This window comes from Stegodyphus dumicola, chromosome 6, assembly GCF_044657685.1.
Source record: "Stegodyphus dumicola isolate Sdum_Otavi_A_Nest chromosome 6, ASM4465768v1".
NCBI classification, from domain to species: Eukaryota; Metazoa; Arthropoda; class Arachnida; order Araneae; family Eresidae; genus Stegodyphus; species Stegodyphus dumicola.
The window spans coordinates 65,419,496-65,437,399 of NC_140773.1; the positions used below are offsets into that span (position 1 = coordinate 65,419,496).

Genomic DNA, 17,904 nt, shown 5'->3' on the forward strand with positions numbered 1-17,904 from the left:
AAAACATCCATTATACACATTACATACATAACTTTATTTCAAAATTTATTTTACTACGACATATTACAAAACCTAAGGAAAGTTCAACAATTTTTGTATTTGCAAGCATTACAATCCGAAATTTCAGAAACTTTGCGATAAGTGATCGATTATCCATGGACTGCAAATTAAAATTTTTCTCGTCTCTATAAAGATTTGTTAAATGCAATTTAGTCTACAAACAATTGCATTCAGATGCATTATAAGGCCTTAACTTCCCGTTTTACAAATTTACAAATATTTTTTTTTCTTCATATGTCTATGCTAAAAATGGCATTTCTGCAACACTGCCGAACAAATTTGAAATGGAATTCTATTCTTTAATACTCATTTACATCATTAAGTGCAAGGTTCGTTCAACACTGAAACATCTGTCATGAAATTAACCAAAACTGGATTTTTCGAGGAAACATTACAAATAAAATGTTCTTGGAATATAGCTTAAGAATAAAAAGATCTTATATCCTGAACTATATTTAGCTGTTTTTCAGTTACTCCATCAGGAAGGCTTTCAACCTTTCTTCATCCATTTCAAAGTCTTTGTCCACTGCCTCGTCGACGTGCTTTTCTTTATCTTCACCTTGCTTGATCTTATCCTGCTGTTCATCGTAAATCACTTTCTTTCCTTTCAATCTGCAAAGAGGAAAATCTCATAAAATGGTATTTTGAATCCTTTCAACTCAACAAGCGATTTTATATTCAGATACAGAAAAACAGAACGTTCTGACAGCTTCTAAACAAAAATGTATTTTTGTATAAGAACAAAACTGAAGTATTATGATCATGGAAAAAGTGCTTTGAGTGCACCAACTCGCGAGAGGAATAGAAACGCAGCAGATTTTATGGTTAGTGTATTCTAGTCTTTGGAATTCCTTATGAACCTAAGTGACAGACTTGTGGTACTGAAATCCGGAAATCCGCTGAGTTGGCTTCCGTCCCAGAGTATTGCATAATCCATATAGAATTGTGGTACTGGATCATGCTATTTCAGAAAACATTCTTCCTAAAGACTTCTAGCTCATATTTAATTTAAATAACACGTGGTTAGCTGTTCATTCATGGGAAAAATGTTCAGGAATTTTGGTTCGAGGAAGGATGACTTTATTAAGACAGCAAAATTAAATACTGGTACTTACTTGACATATTATAAAACACAAATAAAACCATTTGATAGTCGTGTATTTCATTGCTTGAAGCATATTACTTCTATTTGGCAAGTCAAAAGTTCAGCCGACTAATGAAATAACGCTTCAGGCAATGAATAATTTACAAAATATGCGAAGGCTGCAAGAGATGTCTTGGAAGGTTTTCATGAAGAACGAGAAGTTTGTTCGCATATGAAGTTATATACGAGGAAAAGCACGAAAATCTTATGCAGTTAGCGTTTCTTCAATTATTTGGAACAAAATTAAAAAGTAATATTTAATAAAAATGGGATATATACATTATTAGAAAACTGAATAAATTATAATACAAAATTAACGCAAATTTTTACGTAACATATTCAAAATGACCTTACGTAGATTAATCTCCCTCCTTGTGCTTTTCAAGACTATAGAAAGATTTTTGACAGGTCATAATTTAGACTGAAATATCCTCTTAAAATTAGTATTTTAAAAATATATTTAGTTCTAAGAAAATGGAAACTATCACAAGAGGAATATTTAGAGAACATCGAGGATGCTCAGGGATAATAAGACAACTAGCTGAATATTCTTTGATGGTGTTGGTTAGGTAACTTTCAATGCCATCTTGAAGCAAATAAAATCGTAATTCATATAACTATTCTAATCCTTCTGAAGCACTAGGCAACTTTATATTACTTCTACGCAAAAGGTTTCTTCACAGCTTGGGTACTTTTCGGTTTTACCGGCCTGCAAAGCGTTAAGTTAAAGCAGTCAGAAAAACAAAAAGCGCTTCTGAATAATTAAAATTTCAAGAACTGCTTTATTACATTCCAAAATTTCAAATTTTTAATTTAGATTATTTTTAGATGGCCGTAAAAATAGACAGCAGCGGTTAATGGGAAATATATTATCCCGCTTTATATAACCACTGCATTAGCAACAGGTACAACTTTAATATGACTGCTAGCCATACGAATCCCATAGTACCATTAGAAGCCATTTTCTACCAAGCTTTTTACCTTGGTTCTCTGAATGGGCATCCGCGGTGGTATACAATTTTATTCAAAGACCTGTTTCTTAAATTGGTGTGGAAAGTAAAATACCCCTTTCTTGGAAGCATGCAAAAGCTAAAAAAATTCCTTCGAACGAAAATAAATTTCACTGTTTTTATAACTTGCCTTTGGGTTCCACTTTTAACTCGGGAGGATGCAAATATGATTTATGTGAAAACGCGTAAAATGAAGAAATCCATGTGCAAATTATTAATAACTGAAAATAAACGTTTGTTTCTTGGTTATATTTAAGGATTGCTATAGCTTTCGGCAATAAACGCCGCAATATTATTCGATTAATTGCTGATGGCCTGTAAAAAGAGCCACAATTTGTTTCACACCATCTCTATGAAAAATACATTTTGAGTCAAAACGTGGGTAGAATTCAGTTAGCCTCTGAGAAATTCGTTCATGTTTTCTCAACAGAAAACAAAGTACTCATAATTCGGCGCTTAGTTTTTGAACAGTGTTGTAGAACCGAAACTGTCCCGTCTCTGAAGAGCGTAAGGAAGCTGTGCGATTATTTGCAGTTTCTAATAAATCCTGCGAAATGCTAAGACGCACCGATTTTCGCTAGTTAATCAAAACATAATAAATGAGATTAGAACCCAGATCTCAACATCTCGTTGAGAATAAACTAAATACTTGTAATTTCAGGTTAAGTTTCCGACTATCACTGATAGCTTATTGTGATCTTTAGTATTATTACCATTTCCTAAAATCAAATGCCTACCAATTCAGTCATCTTTTTTTGATATTCGCTCTTTCAAATATTGGTGCCCTTAGAAAATAGACTTCGACATTAATTGATCGCTACAAGCTGTATTCAACATTCCTACGGCTTCTAAAATTAATCTCAAACAAAAATTTGTTTCTTTTATATATTAACAAGTCAGCCTTGTATAGCAACTCCTTCGGTAGTTACATGCAATAATTTATACCTTCATTTTATCATGTCTGGAACTTTCCTAACACACTGCGTTTATGTGAAAATACTAGCTGTCCTTAAGTTTCAGTTCAAATCAAAGCTGACAAATTTAAGCTAAAATAGCAAAGTAATCTAAAAGTAACCAAAACAGCACGTGAGCTAATGATCCCGCAAATTTTGTGACTCAGAGGCTCAGAGGAGCTGAGAGATCACCGATTGAGTCTCCTTGCGTTTCATAAATTAGGAACTGTAAATCGATTCTTGGCATTTTTATTACGTATATTAATTTTGAAGAATATCTTAAAACCAGACTGCTAATTTTCTGTTATGCGAATGTCCCATTCTTTTAATTCTAGGTTAATAAAGATTTATTTATCGTTTTGGTGCTTTCTCGCATTTAGAATGGTGGTAGGTACTAATTCTTTCGATTAAGCGGTTTATTTTTATACATTGTGAAAACACTTTATTTTTACAATGGAAAATGTTTTACTTACATTCCTGCCTTAGCGTCTAAAATTTTAATATTTTTTCAGACAACATACATCATTCTAAAAATTTTTAAATTAATGAAGTAGCGTCCGAAATATATTTTATAAAACAGTGAACACCAAGATAAGCTGTTTTCAGACGTAATACTTTGCATTTATACTTAATTCAGACACAAAATTTTGCATTTGTACTTAAGAGTGCTGCGCTTTATTAAATCACTTATGTTCTTTCTGTTCATATTTATAAAAATTACGAAAAGCTTTTGTCTTTAATTTTTTTCTAGCAAACGCTCAAACATGGAAATTCCAAATCAAGCATTCAAACGTGGTACTGAATTTCCTCACGTTACTCATTCTTTAGTTAACACAACAGTTTAAGACAAACATTTGGAATCCTACTCATAGACAACCAAAATATTAAAACAATCGGTTTAACACAGGAAAACACGAGTGACTAGTCTCGAAAACTGGGTGCACGGCGATACGATAGCGAGATTATCAGATGACAGTTAAGCTTAAATAAATTCGTTTCTTAATAATTAGCTTTTACAGATATATTTACATAAACCGATTTTACCGTATTTTAGAACATTTTAAAGTAGCTCAAGGAAATGGAGTAGCTAAAAATTCGCATATGCAAATTTTAGCACAGATTTTCACAGAAGAAGCAAATTTGCGAAACACTGCATGATCCAGCCATTCCTAGTTAAACCAACCTTTTTCGGTATTTAATGTTTATCATTATTGTGGGATTTCCCGATTCAACGAGAGGTCTATGAAACCTGATATTGAATTGCATTAAACTTGGGAACGTTCTAAGCTACGAATAGCATTGAAAAGATAGGAAATTTTGTTTTGAGGATTTATTTGAATTCTATCTTTGATGTTTCTTTTCCAACTCGGCAAGACATCAAATCGATTCCTTACTTCGCCCAAGATTCAATCAAATAGAGCTTATCTTCTATCGTATCTAATACATTTCAGTTCTATTGATTTTAGCTTTATTTTATGAAACTATAAATCTTGATATTTAGTGGCACTGCACCAGCGTGGTCAGAAGAGAGTTACACAGAAAAAATACAACTTGATAATGTTAATATTTATTTTTGCTTTTGGTTAGAACATCCGCAAATTAACTTGATTTACATTTAGGTTGTTTATATTTAGCTCAATGACCTAATATTTATTAAACGAAATAATATTAGTGAATCACATTTACTGGCTTTGGAGCGATGAAATTATCCATGAATAGAATGTAAAATATGAATGATTCACCGAATCAAATGCTGCAGTACTTCATACGATGTCATTATTATATTTTAACTTGGAATAAGCTCAAACTATTAATTTAGAATCTGCCTTTGGTCTCCTGACAGAACTATAACGATTGTCATAGTGAATGATAAATCTGAATGCTTACTTTCTTCACAATGCATTAATAAAAACTGAATTAAATATCAAGAACAAGCCTTTGATTAACTTGATCTTTTGAGTGTTAAGTTCAATAATTTAGGTTACAGCAAAGCATCCGAGGACACCTAAGAAATACTTTTGAGAACATTTTAAAGAAAGCTAGCTCACACTCCTGTTCCATAGGAAGAAAACCACGACATCAGAGTCATGTAACTACCCAATTAACCAATTAACAGAGATTTGAAACTGGGTCGAACTATACTTCGATGATTTTAAAATTCATATGCTGGTTAGATGAATTGTTTGGATAACGCAAAGTAAGCAAGGGCTATTTATGGAACACAAAAGCGAGGATAATTTCAATGTGAATAGTTACATATGGGGAAATTAAGAAAGCACCATTTCAGATCCCCGCTCACCTGTATTCTACATCATTCCAGCTACCAGCGTTCAGTAAGTTTACTGCTCGCTTGCTGTTGCAAACTCTCAGCTTAGTGAGATAATGTTTGAAAAGTTGCGATTTCTTTGAAATATTTCTATCCCTCCCATGAGCTGAAATGTTAGAAAATCAGATGAAATCAAAACCTTATAAACTCATTAAATCCTTTTCTGCCAGTAAGTGGCAAATATAAATCTCAATGCATAAAGGGTGTAACAGCATTGAAAAATTATGTCAGCAGGATAGAGAAGCATCTTGGAAAAGTGACTGGTCATTCGCTATGACAAGTTACGTTTTATATTACTGTATGAAGTAACCAATCCGTAGAAGGTTTTCGGAAGATTTAAATCAAGAGAATGTTCAAAAATTTATTGAAAGTTACAAAAGTAACAGTCTTTAAAATTTAATTTGGCATAAATTCTTTCAATTTCTTTGCGACTTAGAATTTATGTCTAGATCATTAGCCTTTTAGCCAAATGTTAAATCTGTTCATTTAATGAGTCGCCATGACTTTATATATTTGGAAGTATTTAAATTAATTATATTAAAATCACTAGATATCACTTAAGAAATTTAAGAATCTAAGAAAGTTAAGATTTTTGTGCGTGTGTGTAACATGTGCTGCTAAGGTGAGAACGTTCTTTGAAGAAAACCTTCCCTCAGGTTTGAAGAAAAACTTCCCTAAATAACACCCATAAGCTCTGCAATGTTCAATCCCAATCCAATAAAAATGCAACTTTAATTCAAATGTGGTTAACTTTTTTTTTTTTTTTTTTTTTTTAACGAAGAAGGAGCGCAGCAGTAACGGATTACCAAAAACAACAAAACCAGATTCCCCATTGGTTTAATTTCAGGCTACGAAATGGGAAAGAAGTTTCAGTTTTCGTGATACTTATGGACGAATGTTTTTAAAATATACTTTACAAAGATATCTATCTCTTAAATTGGCACCTCAGAAGCTGAACGATAACCAGTTGTAGTTCTTTTTTAAACACCAGTCAGAAATCTTAGCAAGGAACTATGAAATATTTGTGACAGCCACACCAATGAAAATGTCCAGTAACAAGGCATGCCAGAAAATGGTAACCCAAAATTCAATCGTACACTAAGGCAGATATTAATTCTTTGGCGGTTGCGAGAGTAAGCAAATTTTGCTCAATTTCAAACTGGAAGTTAGACCTACATTCGTTTGCGCCCACTGCGGTGCTTAAGTGGAATGCTAGCTAAGCTCGTTGGCGATCTTCAGAAGGTTAAAATAGTTCACATCAAAAGAAATTTTAGTCTAAAATAGTTTTATAGTTTCACGTAGGTTTATACCAGTTTATACCATTTTTATACTACTATAAAATACGGATTTGAAACTACGTTATTGTGAACCTGCTGAGCAATTAAGTGCTTCACATTAAATTTAGGAAACAGTATTTCGGCTTCATTATTTTATCCAATGTTTGAATCCCGGTAAACGGGCTGACTACATGGTTGGTTTGTGCCCATATGCAAGGTGAATACAAGATGGCTTCGTTCAGAAAGTCCTCCCCGAAGAGAAAGGATACATAATGCGCAGAGCCCTCGTGTGCTTAGCAGTACTCAGATTACGTAACAATGCCACCGAGTTGGCAAGGTAGTAGCTAAACCACTGCTATAGCTCCGGGTTCAAATCCCGGCAAAGGAATATGCCAATATTGCTAATTTTGCTTAGGGAACAAAGTAGCTACACCAGCAGTACGACTTACCTATTGCTCAATAGCACCCTCCATCGCATTAATATGCCACACACAAATTCCATTATAAAATCTTTTTTCTGTCTCCTCCGTCTTTACATTTTTGCCAGAAATTTTGAATCTTTGTATAATTGAAACGTTGAATGCATGGTTTTGGGGCTATCTGCCTAAAACAAAGGGATATCTTCCTGGTTATTCGACTACGGCAAAAGCTTATAACGGTTATATATCTAAGGAAAGGGATGGGATGACTTGCTAAGGGAAATTGGATCGCATTCACGTTATAAATGGAAAAACGACGAAAACCAATCATGAAACCCGCCCATTCGTTTGAAATGAAATCTAGATCAAACTCCGAGTCATCAGTCTTAACCACTCGGCTAATGGTGCAGCGAGATGGATGTCTAAGACTTTCTCAGGGAAATTGGCTCGTATTCTTGTTACACATGGAAAAACCATGAAAACTGCCATATAACCAATATTCTGCTTTTCGAAATTTGAGCGCAGGCCGATGCGCGAGTACTCATCATTTACAACACCCGGCCACTGGTAGCCTTATGTAGTTATATGAAAAGATTATCTTTAAACATTTGTCTTGCCCAATGGAACAATTTGTACTGCAAAACTACTCAGCCAACAAGAACTTCGAATCATTGTTTCAAAGCATTGTAGACAATTCAAAGCAAACTGGCATACGGGAAACAATTGAAGTTTAGATTTTATCAAAAGTAGAGATTAAATCTCTTTTTCAACTAAAAAATCGTGACCACGATAACTATACGATTTCATTTAAGGAAAGCAATACGAAAGAGAAGAGCTACCATTAGGGAAATAAAAAGATTTTCCACTCCGAAATATATTTACCGAGAAGGGATAAATAAGAAAAAATAATGCGTTCCTCTTCGGTGATGCCCAGATAAAGCTAAACACCCGAGCATCACTTTGATGGACGAGACGATTAACCCTATGGCCTACCTAAACAAACAGCTCTCTCATGAGCCCAAGATTAATCAAGGATTTACCCGCATGGAAAGACACTAATCTTTCCTGCAGAGGATTTTTTTTATCCTCGAGTTTTCCTTAGGCAAATATTGAGACAACATCCGCAGCTCTCTTATTTACTTCTAACCTAAGTACAGTAGAGTGTTGACTCAAATTTAGATGCAAAAAAGTGCAGTAGACTACTTTCTCCTTAAAATAAGAAGTATGGAAATAATTTAGTAGCTCCGAAAAGGCCTTAAAAATTTCAATTTTGACTTATTCTTCGATTCGAAATTTTGACTATTATTTCGATTCATACTTCGATTTAAATGCGAAAATGAAGCTTGAGCAGTTTCAATACTTTTATTAACATGAAATCTAGACTAGAAAGAATATTTTCAAATGAAAATCCTAGACGACATTTCGGTAATTGAAGTGACAGATTACTGAAGCTTAACGTTTATCATCAAATAGAACATGTCTAAAGTGTATTCTTTTTTTGGATAATTAGTTCAAGGTAATTCTTATATCCATGAAACATTTTGCAAATTCAGTAGCTATTTAGATGATCAATTCACTATATTGCCGATAATGCGGTTAGAATTAAAAAACGTTAAATTTCATTTTAAATATCTAATTGTTACTCAGAAATATCAGTATGTTATCCTTGACCTTAAGTTATAACCTGCGCAAGTTCGTCTCAGCTATTAACAGAAGCTTGTGCCTTTCTACGACCTTCTGATTGAGCCTATCGACGATAAACCATCGCCTTAAATTTAAGTGTGACTATAAAACTGGAAAGATCGAAAGGCAAAAACCAACAGATGTTGCCAGGAAGTTCTAACATCGCCCACAATTTTGTCTGTAATGAAATTTATGACCTAAAACCTTACAAGGTTATCTGGCAAAATTCAGTGTTTGAAACGAAGATTAACAATGTCTTCATACGTGCAGTTACAGTATTGATTAGGCTAGATACAAATGAGAATGAAAACAGATTAAAACTTACTGTGAAAGCCAATAACTTGAAAATTGGTACAATTTATAGAGAGGTCATTTTCCTATTAATTTTATCAAATCCAATTTGAAAGAATTCAAATGTTTTAGCCAAAAATATTTAACACTGTCTTTCCAGCGAAACAAAAAAATTGTCAGAAATTTACTGCAGCTTACATAAAGGAGATTCCTCTCGCCTTTCGGAAGAGTAGTTCTATTTAACAAAGACAGCCAGCATTCAAATAAGTATAGAGGGCTCGTCCGCATGTCCTGAATGCTTAGTTTATCGGGTTTAGCACTTCTCGATTTATTGTTTTCTTGATCATCCTACTACATTTGACATTTATTGAGAATTTTACGTTTCATCAACTCCCCGATATCTGCGAGCGAGACCTGACAGTACATTGTAGTAACAGCCTTAGATGAAATATCCGCTAATTTGTTTCCGCTTATAACAGCACGGCTAGGTATCCAGGAGTACTGAATCCGATATCCCCAACACCGTAGAACTGAATAAGCTTCAAAATTCCTATAATAATGTGTGGCGAACTATATGCAGGGATCTTTCATAGGAATTAATGAGCTTAGATTATCTGTGCAGATAATGAAATTACTGTAATGTCTTTTCGAGAGGAATATTAAAAGTCTGAATAACTGTAGTATGTTCTGAAGTAAAAACCAAAGAAGCTGCGTGAAACAAACTCAAAAACCATCGTTTTCATCACAAAACTACACCAAAATTATCTCGAGATTTTGGTCTGACAGATAATTCTAAATTTATGTTCTATGTTCCGCAAAGTTCTGCCTGTAAATGATCCCCAATGTTACATTTATCGCAATGCTTGAACGTATTAAAAAGCCGAGTTTTCTAGTCCTTCCATGATAGAATTTCAAAACGATTCTCTAGTTGTGTACTGATATTATATCTAGCAGAGTTCCTCCTCTTAGACCAAATAATAGTATACACGATATTCCTGCCCGATACAAACGAGAGCATAAATCATTGAGTAAATGTAAACGAATAGGAGTTGATTTGCGACAGAATTTTAAAATAGTGCTCGAGATACAGATGTTGACGTTTTAAATGCAGGAAAGTCTCAACCTTTCACACAGGCTTTCCACTGGAGATGTTCTAAAAACAATAGGGCAGATCCGAAGTTCCGGGTGATGTACAGAATCACGTTTGACAACAGTATCTTTTTTATGGAGCCGCATTTAACTAAAATACGCTGCTTTGCTAATATATTGTGTAATTTCGAATTTTAAAAAGTTTGAAATGAAAATTTATTAACGCATAATAATAAATCATTCAGTGTATGTCGAAAGATTTCATCCTGAATCTTCAGTTTCTAACCAGCAATTCATAGTTTGCTTATTAATCAAAAAACATAGACGACCACACCTAAAATAACCAGACGATTTGATGCTGTAACTGAAATGAAGCGAATTAAAAGTTAACGCTGCAATACATCAGTTATATAAAGATTACTGATCTGATTTAAGCTGCTGTTAAAAATTATACTGGCACAGTTTTTGGAAAGAAAGCAAGCCAAATCTCATTTTCAGTACTCTAAAGTTAAAAATAGGTTGAAGACCAGTCAATAATAGTCATGTCGACTACTGAATACATTGAAAGAATCCAAGCTTCGCAAAATTAATTTAACATTCTGCTTTTCTTCAATCCCTCTCTAGAAACCAAAGATGGGAAATTTCAAGAACACATCTATTACAAATACATTTGTCAAAGGACTGGGCAGGCACAAACTGCTACAAGTCCACCAGCGGCCCAGCGGTAAAGTCGCTGAACACTTAATTCCGATCCGAGTTCGATTCTTATGCAGGGCTGGCTGCGTTGGCGGTTTTTATGACTCACCATATATAACGTGTATACGAGCCGATTTTATTAGAAAGTCCTTTATCACGAGGACATCAGTTTCCAGAGACAGGTAGTCCTAGTGTGCTTTGCCATAATCTCAATAGACCAAACCAAACGAACTGATACACTAAACAAAACTATAAATGTCATTAAAATATATTGAATCTTACTTTAACAGTAAAAATCAGATTTAAATTTGCATTGAAATAAATAAACAGAAAATTTGATTATTCGCATACTTCGCGAAAATCGCGAACTGAAGAAAAACATTCATTGCTTCATAGATTTTATTCTATTCATGAATAATGAAAAGCATTTAATAAAAGAGAAAGTTTGGGTGGGAAAACCAAAATCTATAAAAACCAATTCATACCTTTTACAACTGTTCAGCGAAACGGCGATTGAATGTAAAGCATATACTTCCGCGTATATTTTACACACACATGTAATAAGCCCCATGCATGGGTCGACTATTATTGCGTGCATTCAGAAACAAAGAAAACAAAACATTTCTGCCATATGTTTAAATCTGAAGGATGAATAATCGGAAAGAATCAAAATACATACTAAAATTCAGTTAAGTAAGCTCCTTTATATATTTTTCAGCTCAACATATAGAAATTCAAGAATACATTACAAATGTATCAAAAGTTCAGTGACAACTTCCGAGATGACCGCTTGCGAAATGTCATCTCTGAGAGTAAATATTTGAAAAAAATACTCAGTATTGAGAAAAAGTCGCTTTATTCCTTTAGGGCCCCCGGGGATCGACGTAGAGAATTCTGCGAAGCTACTGGCTAGGATCTGTACCTAGGCAGTCTCGGCCACGGGGGTATAAAATTTATGAACTTGGTGGTTCTGAAGGCTCTGGGAAAGGTCACTTATTGGCCGGCCTCGGCCTCGGAGTCTGGCATGTCCTAGCGCGGCGTGGTGCTAGTAACCCGGGGGTTATCCCCCGGGGTCGCTGGGTAATGTCCCGCTGCGACGGGCTCGCCCGAGCGACTGGTAGGAGCATTAGACGACCGGTGCTGCCTGGTGTCATATCCAGGTGGTGCGCGGCTCTCCTGGAGGGTAATAGTGGAGGTTGAACCTCTACGACGTGCCCAAAGGGAGAGTCGACCTGCAGTGAGATTAAGTTTCCTCGGAGCAGAGAAGCCGAAACACCATAGTTATTCCTTTAGATCAGTTTTGGTCAATAAACGTAGTAGCAGCATACATTAAAAATTAAAATGGCAATTGGTTGTTTGACTTTGTTATTCAGTTTTCAGTATCCTACGACTGTTCAATAAGCTTAGAAGTTTAAATATTAATAAAGTAGAAAATTCTGTCTCTTTGTACCTCTAGAGATATATTAGCATTAAGCGAAGTAAGTTATATTTTTGTTTTGGAACTTCAGTATCAGAATTTTTAATGGAAAGTGCTTGAATATATTTACTCTTTCACCTTCATTAAGGAAATAAATACCCAAATCTTCTGATTAAATATATAGTAAGAGAGACGTAACCAACTAAAGTTTGAGAATTTTCCATACAATAACGTTAGCACACTCTTTATTTAAAACACTTTGCCTTAAAATGCTTGACAATAAAAGCAATGTGCATTTCAATACGCATTACATTAATTACACACTTACTGTTAATTATTAAACAAATTATTACATTAATTACACACTTGCTGTTAACTTCCGTTTGTTTGAACGCGATGTTTTACGACTTAATAAAATTAAAAAATATCCTGGATTTCACCGCTTATAGAATTTAAACGGTATCGTTTAATTAGTGAAAATAATTCAGCAACTATTAGCCCTGTCACCAGTTAAAATTATTAAATTATGTGATACTAGGTACAAGAGACAAATTAACTTAAAACCGTATTTCAAAACAATTCGTTAAGTTTTTGTTCTACGATAGTTCTATGACTTCAGGTAAAAAAATTGAAATTTCCCGAAATGGTTGAACAGAATCCGAGTATCAAAATTGCTAAAACTGGTAGTTCGATTCAGATTCCGGCTAACATGCTGACAGCTTGTACTTTGTTTTCCCAGGTGTGTAATGTGAATAAAGTCGGTTTGCCTTAGAACGTTCTACACAAATGTATCCCCCCTGTTTGGCAGATACTTTTATCCAGCTTTGCCATAATCAAACAAATCTAATATTAAAGCCATTCGGTTATGTTTAGTTTCAAAATCATTTTCCATACTTTGCCAAAATAAAATATGGGGAAGTGCTGCATACATCACTTAGATATTAATATTTATGTTGCAATAAAGGACTTTTTTAACTCAAAATACTACTGAAACATTTTACGCATCTTCGGGGTTTAAAATTTGACTGAAGAAAAAATAAAAATTTCCAGATTTATGTCTCGTTGTTTGCTCTAAAGAAAAATGACCCAAATATAAACAAAATTAAAAGAATTTTCAGAAATTTGCGCAAAATTTAAATTGGAAAATGGAAAACAGAAGCAAGACTAATTGGCAGCAAATTGTGATTCTTTTTTAAACACTTATAAAAAAATTAAAAATGTTTCCAGTTTTATTAATTATAACATTGTTTCCGAAGACTGGGAAATAACATTCATTATTTTATGGATATAAGAAAAGAAAAAACTTACGTTGCCGGTAATGGATTTTTAGATACCAGACCTTTTTCTCGGATAATTTCTATTGGCACCTTAATTGGCTTTGGAATTGGAACTGGAAAAGGCTTAGGCACTGGAACAAAAAATGGTTTTTTTACAGGAACCAACACTTTATAAGGCACAAATTTTGGAACAGGTACTGGCACAGGCTTCTTCACTATTGTTGGCTTTGGGACCTTTATGTACTTAGGTACGAGGTACGGCTTTGGAAATGGTATCTTCTTAGGAACTTTTATTACTTTCGGATAAGGAACTATTTTAGGAATTATTTTTACTTTCTTCACTACTACAGGCACAGGAAATTTCTTTAGAACTGGAAACGGCTTTAGAACTGCTATAGGCTTAGGAATTTTAACAATTTTAGGTACTGGTACTGAATATGGCACCGACACTTTGTGCGGTTTTTCCTTTACAATTATATGAATAGGTTGTTTTACAAATTTTGGTACTGGTACAGGTTTGGGTTTAAATATTGGTACCGGGAAAGGTTTCGACACAGGCACGGCAATTTTCTTAAAATAAGGTTTTGGTATAGGGATTGGTACTGGCTTCTTCACAATGTATGGCTTGAAAACTTTTACTGGCTTTGGTTTCATGTACGGTTTCGGTACTTTTACAATTTTAGGCACTTTTACAAACTTAGGTACAGGTACAATTTTAGGTATTGGTTTCACTTTTGTAATAACATAAGGAACAGGATAAAATTTTTTAACGGGCACATGTTTTATATAAGGTACGATTTTCGGCATCTTCACAATTTTAGGAACTTTAACTATTGTAGGTACCATAACCTTTTTAGGAACTTCCTTTATTACTATATGGATCGGTTGTTTAACAAATTTTGGAACCGGTACGGGAATAGGCTTAAATTTTGGAATGAGAACCTTCTTCGGAACAGGAATTAAAACTTTCTTCTTATAAAACTTTGGAACAGGAACTGGAAAAGGTTTTGGTACTCCATAAGGTTTGGGAATTGGGATTTCCTTCTTGTAGAAATAAGGTTGAGGAATTGGAATCTTTTTCACGATTTTAAACGGCTTTGGTACGAGCACTTTCTTAGGTATAGGTTTAATCTTTGGAACGAAAAATGGCACAGGAAGAGGTTTCAGCACTGGCACTTTCTTCAGCACAGGAACAATTTTCGGAACAGGAGCATATTGTTTAACAGGATATGGATGAGGGACATTCACGACCTCCGGTTTATCCCGTATGATAATTTTAACTGGCTGAACTGTCCAGTCCTTTTTTGTGCCACCCTTAGGAATGTCAAACAAATCCAAGCCTGAGGATGCTTCCTCAAGCACATTTTTGCTGCTCGCATACTCGTCTTCTAACAGACTTAACCCAACGGTGGTTATGGCAAAGAAGATGAGAACAATCGAGTAATCCATCCCACCTGTAAAATTTAATATTAAACATTAAAAAGTATTACTCTTTGGTATTTCAAAAATATTTTATTTTAATTATTAAAGATTTAACATGAAACCTCTAATAACACGTCGACTGCAAACGTTGATGGCGAACCTGCCAAACTTGAGTCGATCGTTGAGCGGAATTCTGAAGGAAAAGACGACTATTTAGTTTAAAATCGACGGTTACAAATTTTTGATACATCAAAGAAAACGGTAAAAGATTTACAATTATTTGTCAAGTAAATTAATTTAATTTGGCCTCGGTCTTTTTGGCTGCCAATTTTTGGCTGCCAAAAGCCTCCAATGGCTTTTAAAATGACTACAAAATAACACTGAACTCAGTTTCACGTGAATTCGCTTAAGTGCGAATCTAAGTGAGTAGTATTAATCCTGGCGATACTTTTGTCTTATTTAGAGAATGGAGCAAGTTAGAAACAAATTAATACATTTGGATATATAAGTTTCCAATAAACCGTAAGAAAATTATGACTTTTTTCCAATAACAGAATAATAGCAAATTGCAGCAATGCATTTTAGGATTTGTATAAAACCCTCTCAGTTTAAATATTAGAATCAAAATACTTGTCTGTAATTTTGATATAAGAAATCTATTCGTATATTACAAAAATGTATAGAATTGAAAGTTCAAATTTTCCACTTTAAAATACAGAATATTCTCTTTGTCGTTGCTTGCACGAGAAAGCGAGAAATTTCACCAATTTTATCACGAAACTATTAAGTTTAAAATCAAATTTATTGGTGCAACTGGCGAGAACAGTAACTACATCAAGCAACAATTACAAACCTTTTGAGAGGTTTCCAGATTTAGAATCCCGGATACGTGCACAGTATATCTACCTAGACAGAGATCCGAGTGTCTAGAAAACAGCGATTTGAAGGAAAATTGTAACCGCTTTTCCTTCTTAATATTCTTGCAGTATTTAGTGATATTTTCATTAAATTCAAGTCGTTAATATATCGTTATAATTAATTCAGTACTTTTTTCTGAGTATCTGCAGTGTTCTAAAAGCTGAAATGTCATTTTCTAAAGTGATACTTTATTTTAAAGAATATTATAATAATTTACTATTATTAAAGCAGGCGCATATATGAAATGATTAGCATCATTATACACTTTTTTCAAGAAAGGGCTTGAAAATTAGCCAAGTTCTATAGTTCCTAGATTTTAGTCTTTGAGCCTTAATAAAAGAAACTGTATGGTGTTAAGTAGAATTTCCCTTTTCCACATGCTCATTTGCATTAGACGTATTTTAAAGAAAGTATGTATATTCCGTTATAAGATAACACACTCAAAATAATTTTCTCCTGCTTAAGATTTACGCGTCAACAATGCTTATTAGCCACTGCTTATAATGCATTGTTCTTATAACAGTACTTTTGTTTTCAAAGTAAATATTATCAATTAAATGTTTTTAAATGTATCGCTGTTTTGTTCTTAAAATAATTCCCTAAAAATACATTACAAGCTTTTGAAATATTCAACTAAAGATACATTTCTTAGGTTTAGAAGTATATTTCCACAGTCGAAATGAGTCGACTACGAAACTATGTTTTATTTACTAAAGCATCAAATTGGCTCCTATTTATTTCTAGAGAAAATTGGTGCGTTTTGTTTGAAAAACCCAAAATACGTGTGAAGTGTAAGTAACCATTGCCAATAGTTATGGTTAGATAGCATCTATGAAACTGGTTGGGAACGATAAGTCTTACAAACTTATAGACTCATTATTTTCAAAAATAAAGCTAACTTCAGCCATTGGAACATGGGTAAAAACATACTGTCTTTATAAAGTAAATCAGATTATACACATTGATGATTATCTACCGTATTTGCTATCAAGTTCAAACGTTACTTCGAGATTTATATATATTCTTATTTAAAAAAACGAACGAAGTTTACTTATAGGATAATTGAGAATAATGATAAACGTAAGTTGACTTCCTAAATCCAATGTTTTGAAAAATCAGTTTCAAGTCTTATGTATAGGTTTGGTTCTTACAGAAGTGGTGTTCAAATATTCTGGACGCCCAATAGAGGGCGATCGGTGAACTCCTTGAACACTTGTAGTTCAGAGTTTCAAATCCAGCAGAACGAGCTGGCTGCATGGGCGTTTTCGTAGTTTTCTCCATGCGTAACGTAAATATATGCTCGTTTTCCTTAAAAGTCCTCCACGAAGCATCCGATCTCTGGCTTAAACCATTTTGTGAGACTTTGTAATTAAGAAATATTCTGGACTGAAAGAATGGTTTAAGATGCAATAAAAGTAGTTTTCCCTCGAATATTTCAATTCCTAACTAATTTTCAAATTTAAAAGTGATTTTTTGAGACAAGATGTTAAAATTTCGGAAAAAATTAATTCAAGTCTAAGCATATTAATTCAAAGGATTTTTTAAAATTAATGCTTTACAATTTAAAAAATTTTAATTAAAAATAATGGAATCTTTTATGTAAATCTCGCTTACATTAAATACCTTTCAACAAAAATCTGAAAACATAAACCTAAGTGAACATTAAACATTTTATCTGTTAAATGATTTTAAAAAGTTAACATGGTATGAAAATAGTTTATACTTACTGAGAAAGGTATCTCGAAAGCTCCTATGGAACTTTAAACATGCTTTTAAACATAAATTTTGAAGCTCGTCATTCAGAAGCGAGCAACTCTGCTATAAAGTAAAGGTAATTTCTTACAGAACGTCTTAAAAACGTTTCGCTTGGGAAGGCTATCACGTGACTAACGCTTCTGCCAATGATGGTAGTATATAATGAT

The 17,904-nt window shown here is 33.7% G+C and overlaps 2 protein-coding genes across 3 annotated transcripts in view; one reads left to right on the forward strand and one right to left on the reverse strand.

Annotated features, from left to right (window-relative positions):
- Window positions 1-17,904, forward strand: part of LOC118185065 (ras-like GTP-binding protein Rho1) — a 724,791-nt gene that overhangs the window by 459,502 nt on the left and 247,385 nt on the right. The gene's annotated exons all lie outside the window — the stretch shown is intronic.
- Window positions 11-17,859, reverse strand: LOC118189081 (uncharacterized). Of its 2 annotated transcripts, XM_085818446.1 has the most exons (4): window positions 17,710-17,859; window positions 15,187-15,257; window positions 13,674-15,096; window positions 11-672 (listed from the first exon to the last, which is right to left on the reverse strand). In XM_085818446.1, exons 3-4 carry the CDS (start codon window positions 15,089-15,091, stop codon window positions 531-533), a joined length of 1,560 nt encoding a protein of 519 aa, XP_085674572.1. In that variant the 5' UTR covers window positions 15,092-15,096; window positions 15,187-15,257; window positions 17,710-17,859; the 3' UTR covers window positions 11-530. The 2 variants fall into 2 exon arrangements, with proteins under 2 accessions (XP_085674572.1, XP_035215517.2); XM_035359626.2 differs by lacking the exon at window positions 15,187-15,257 and having other exon boundaries at window positions 17,710-17,856.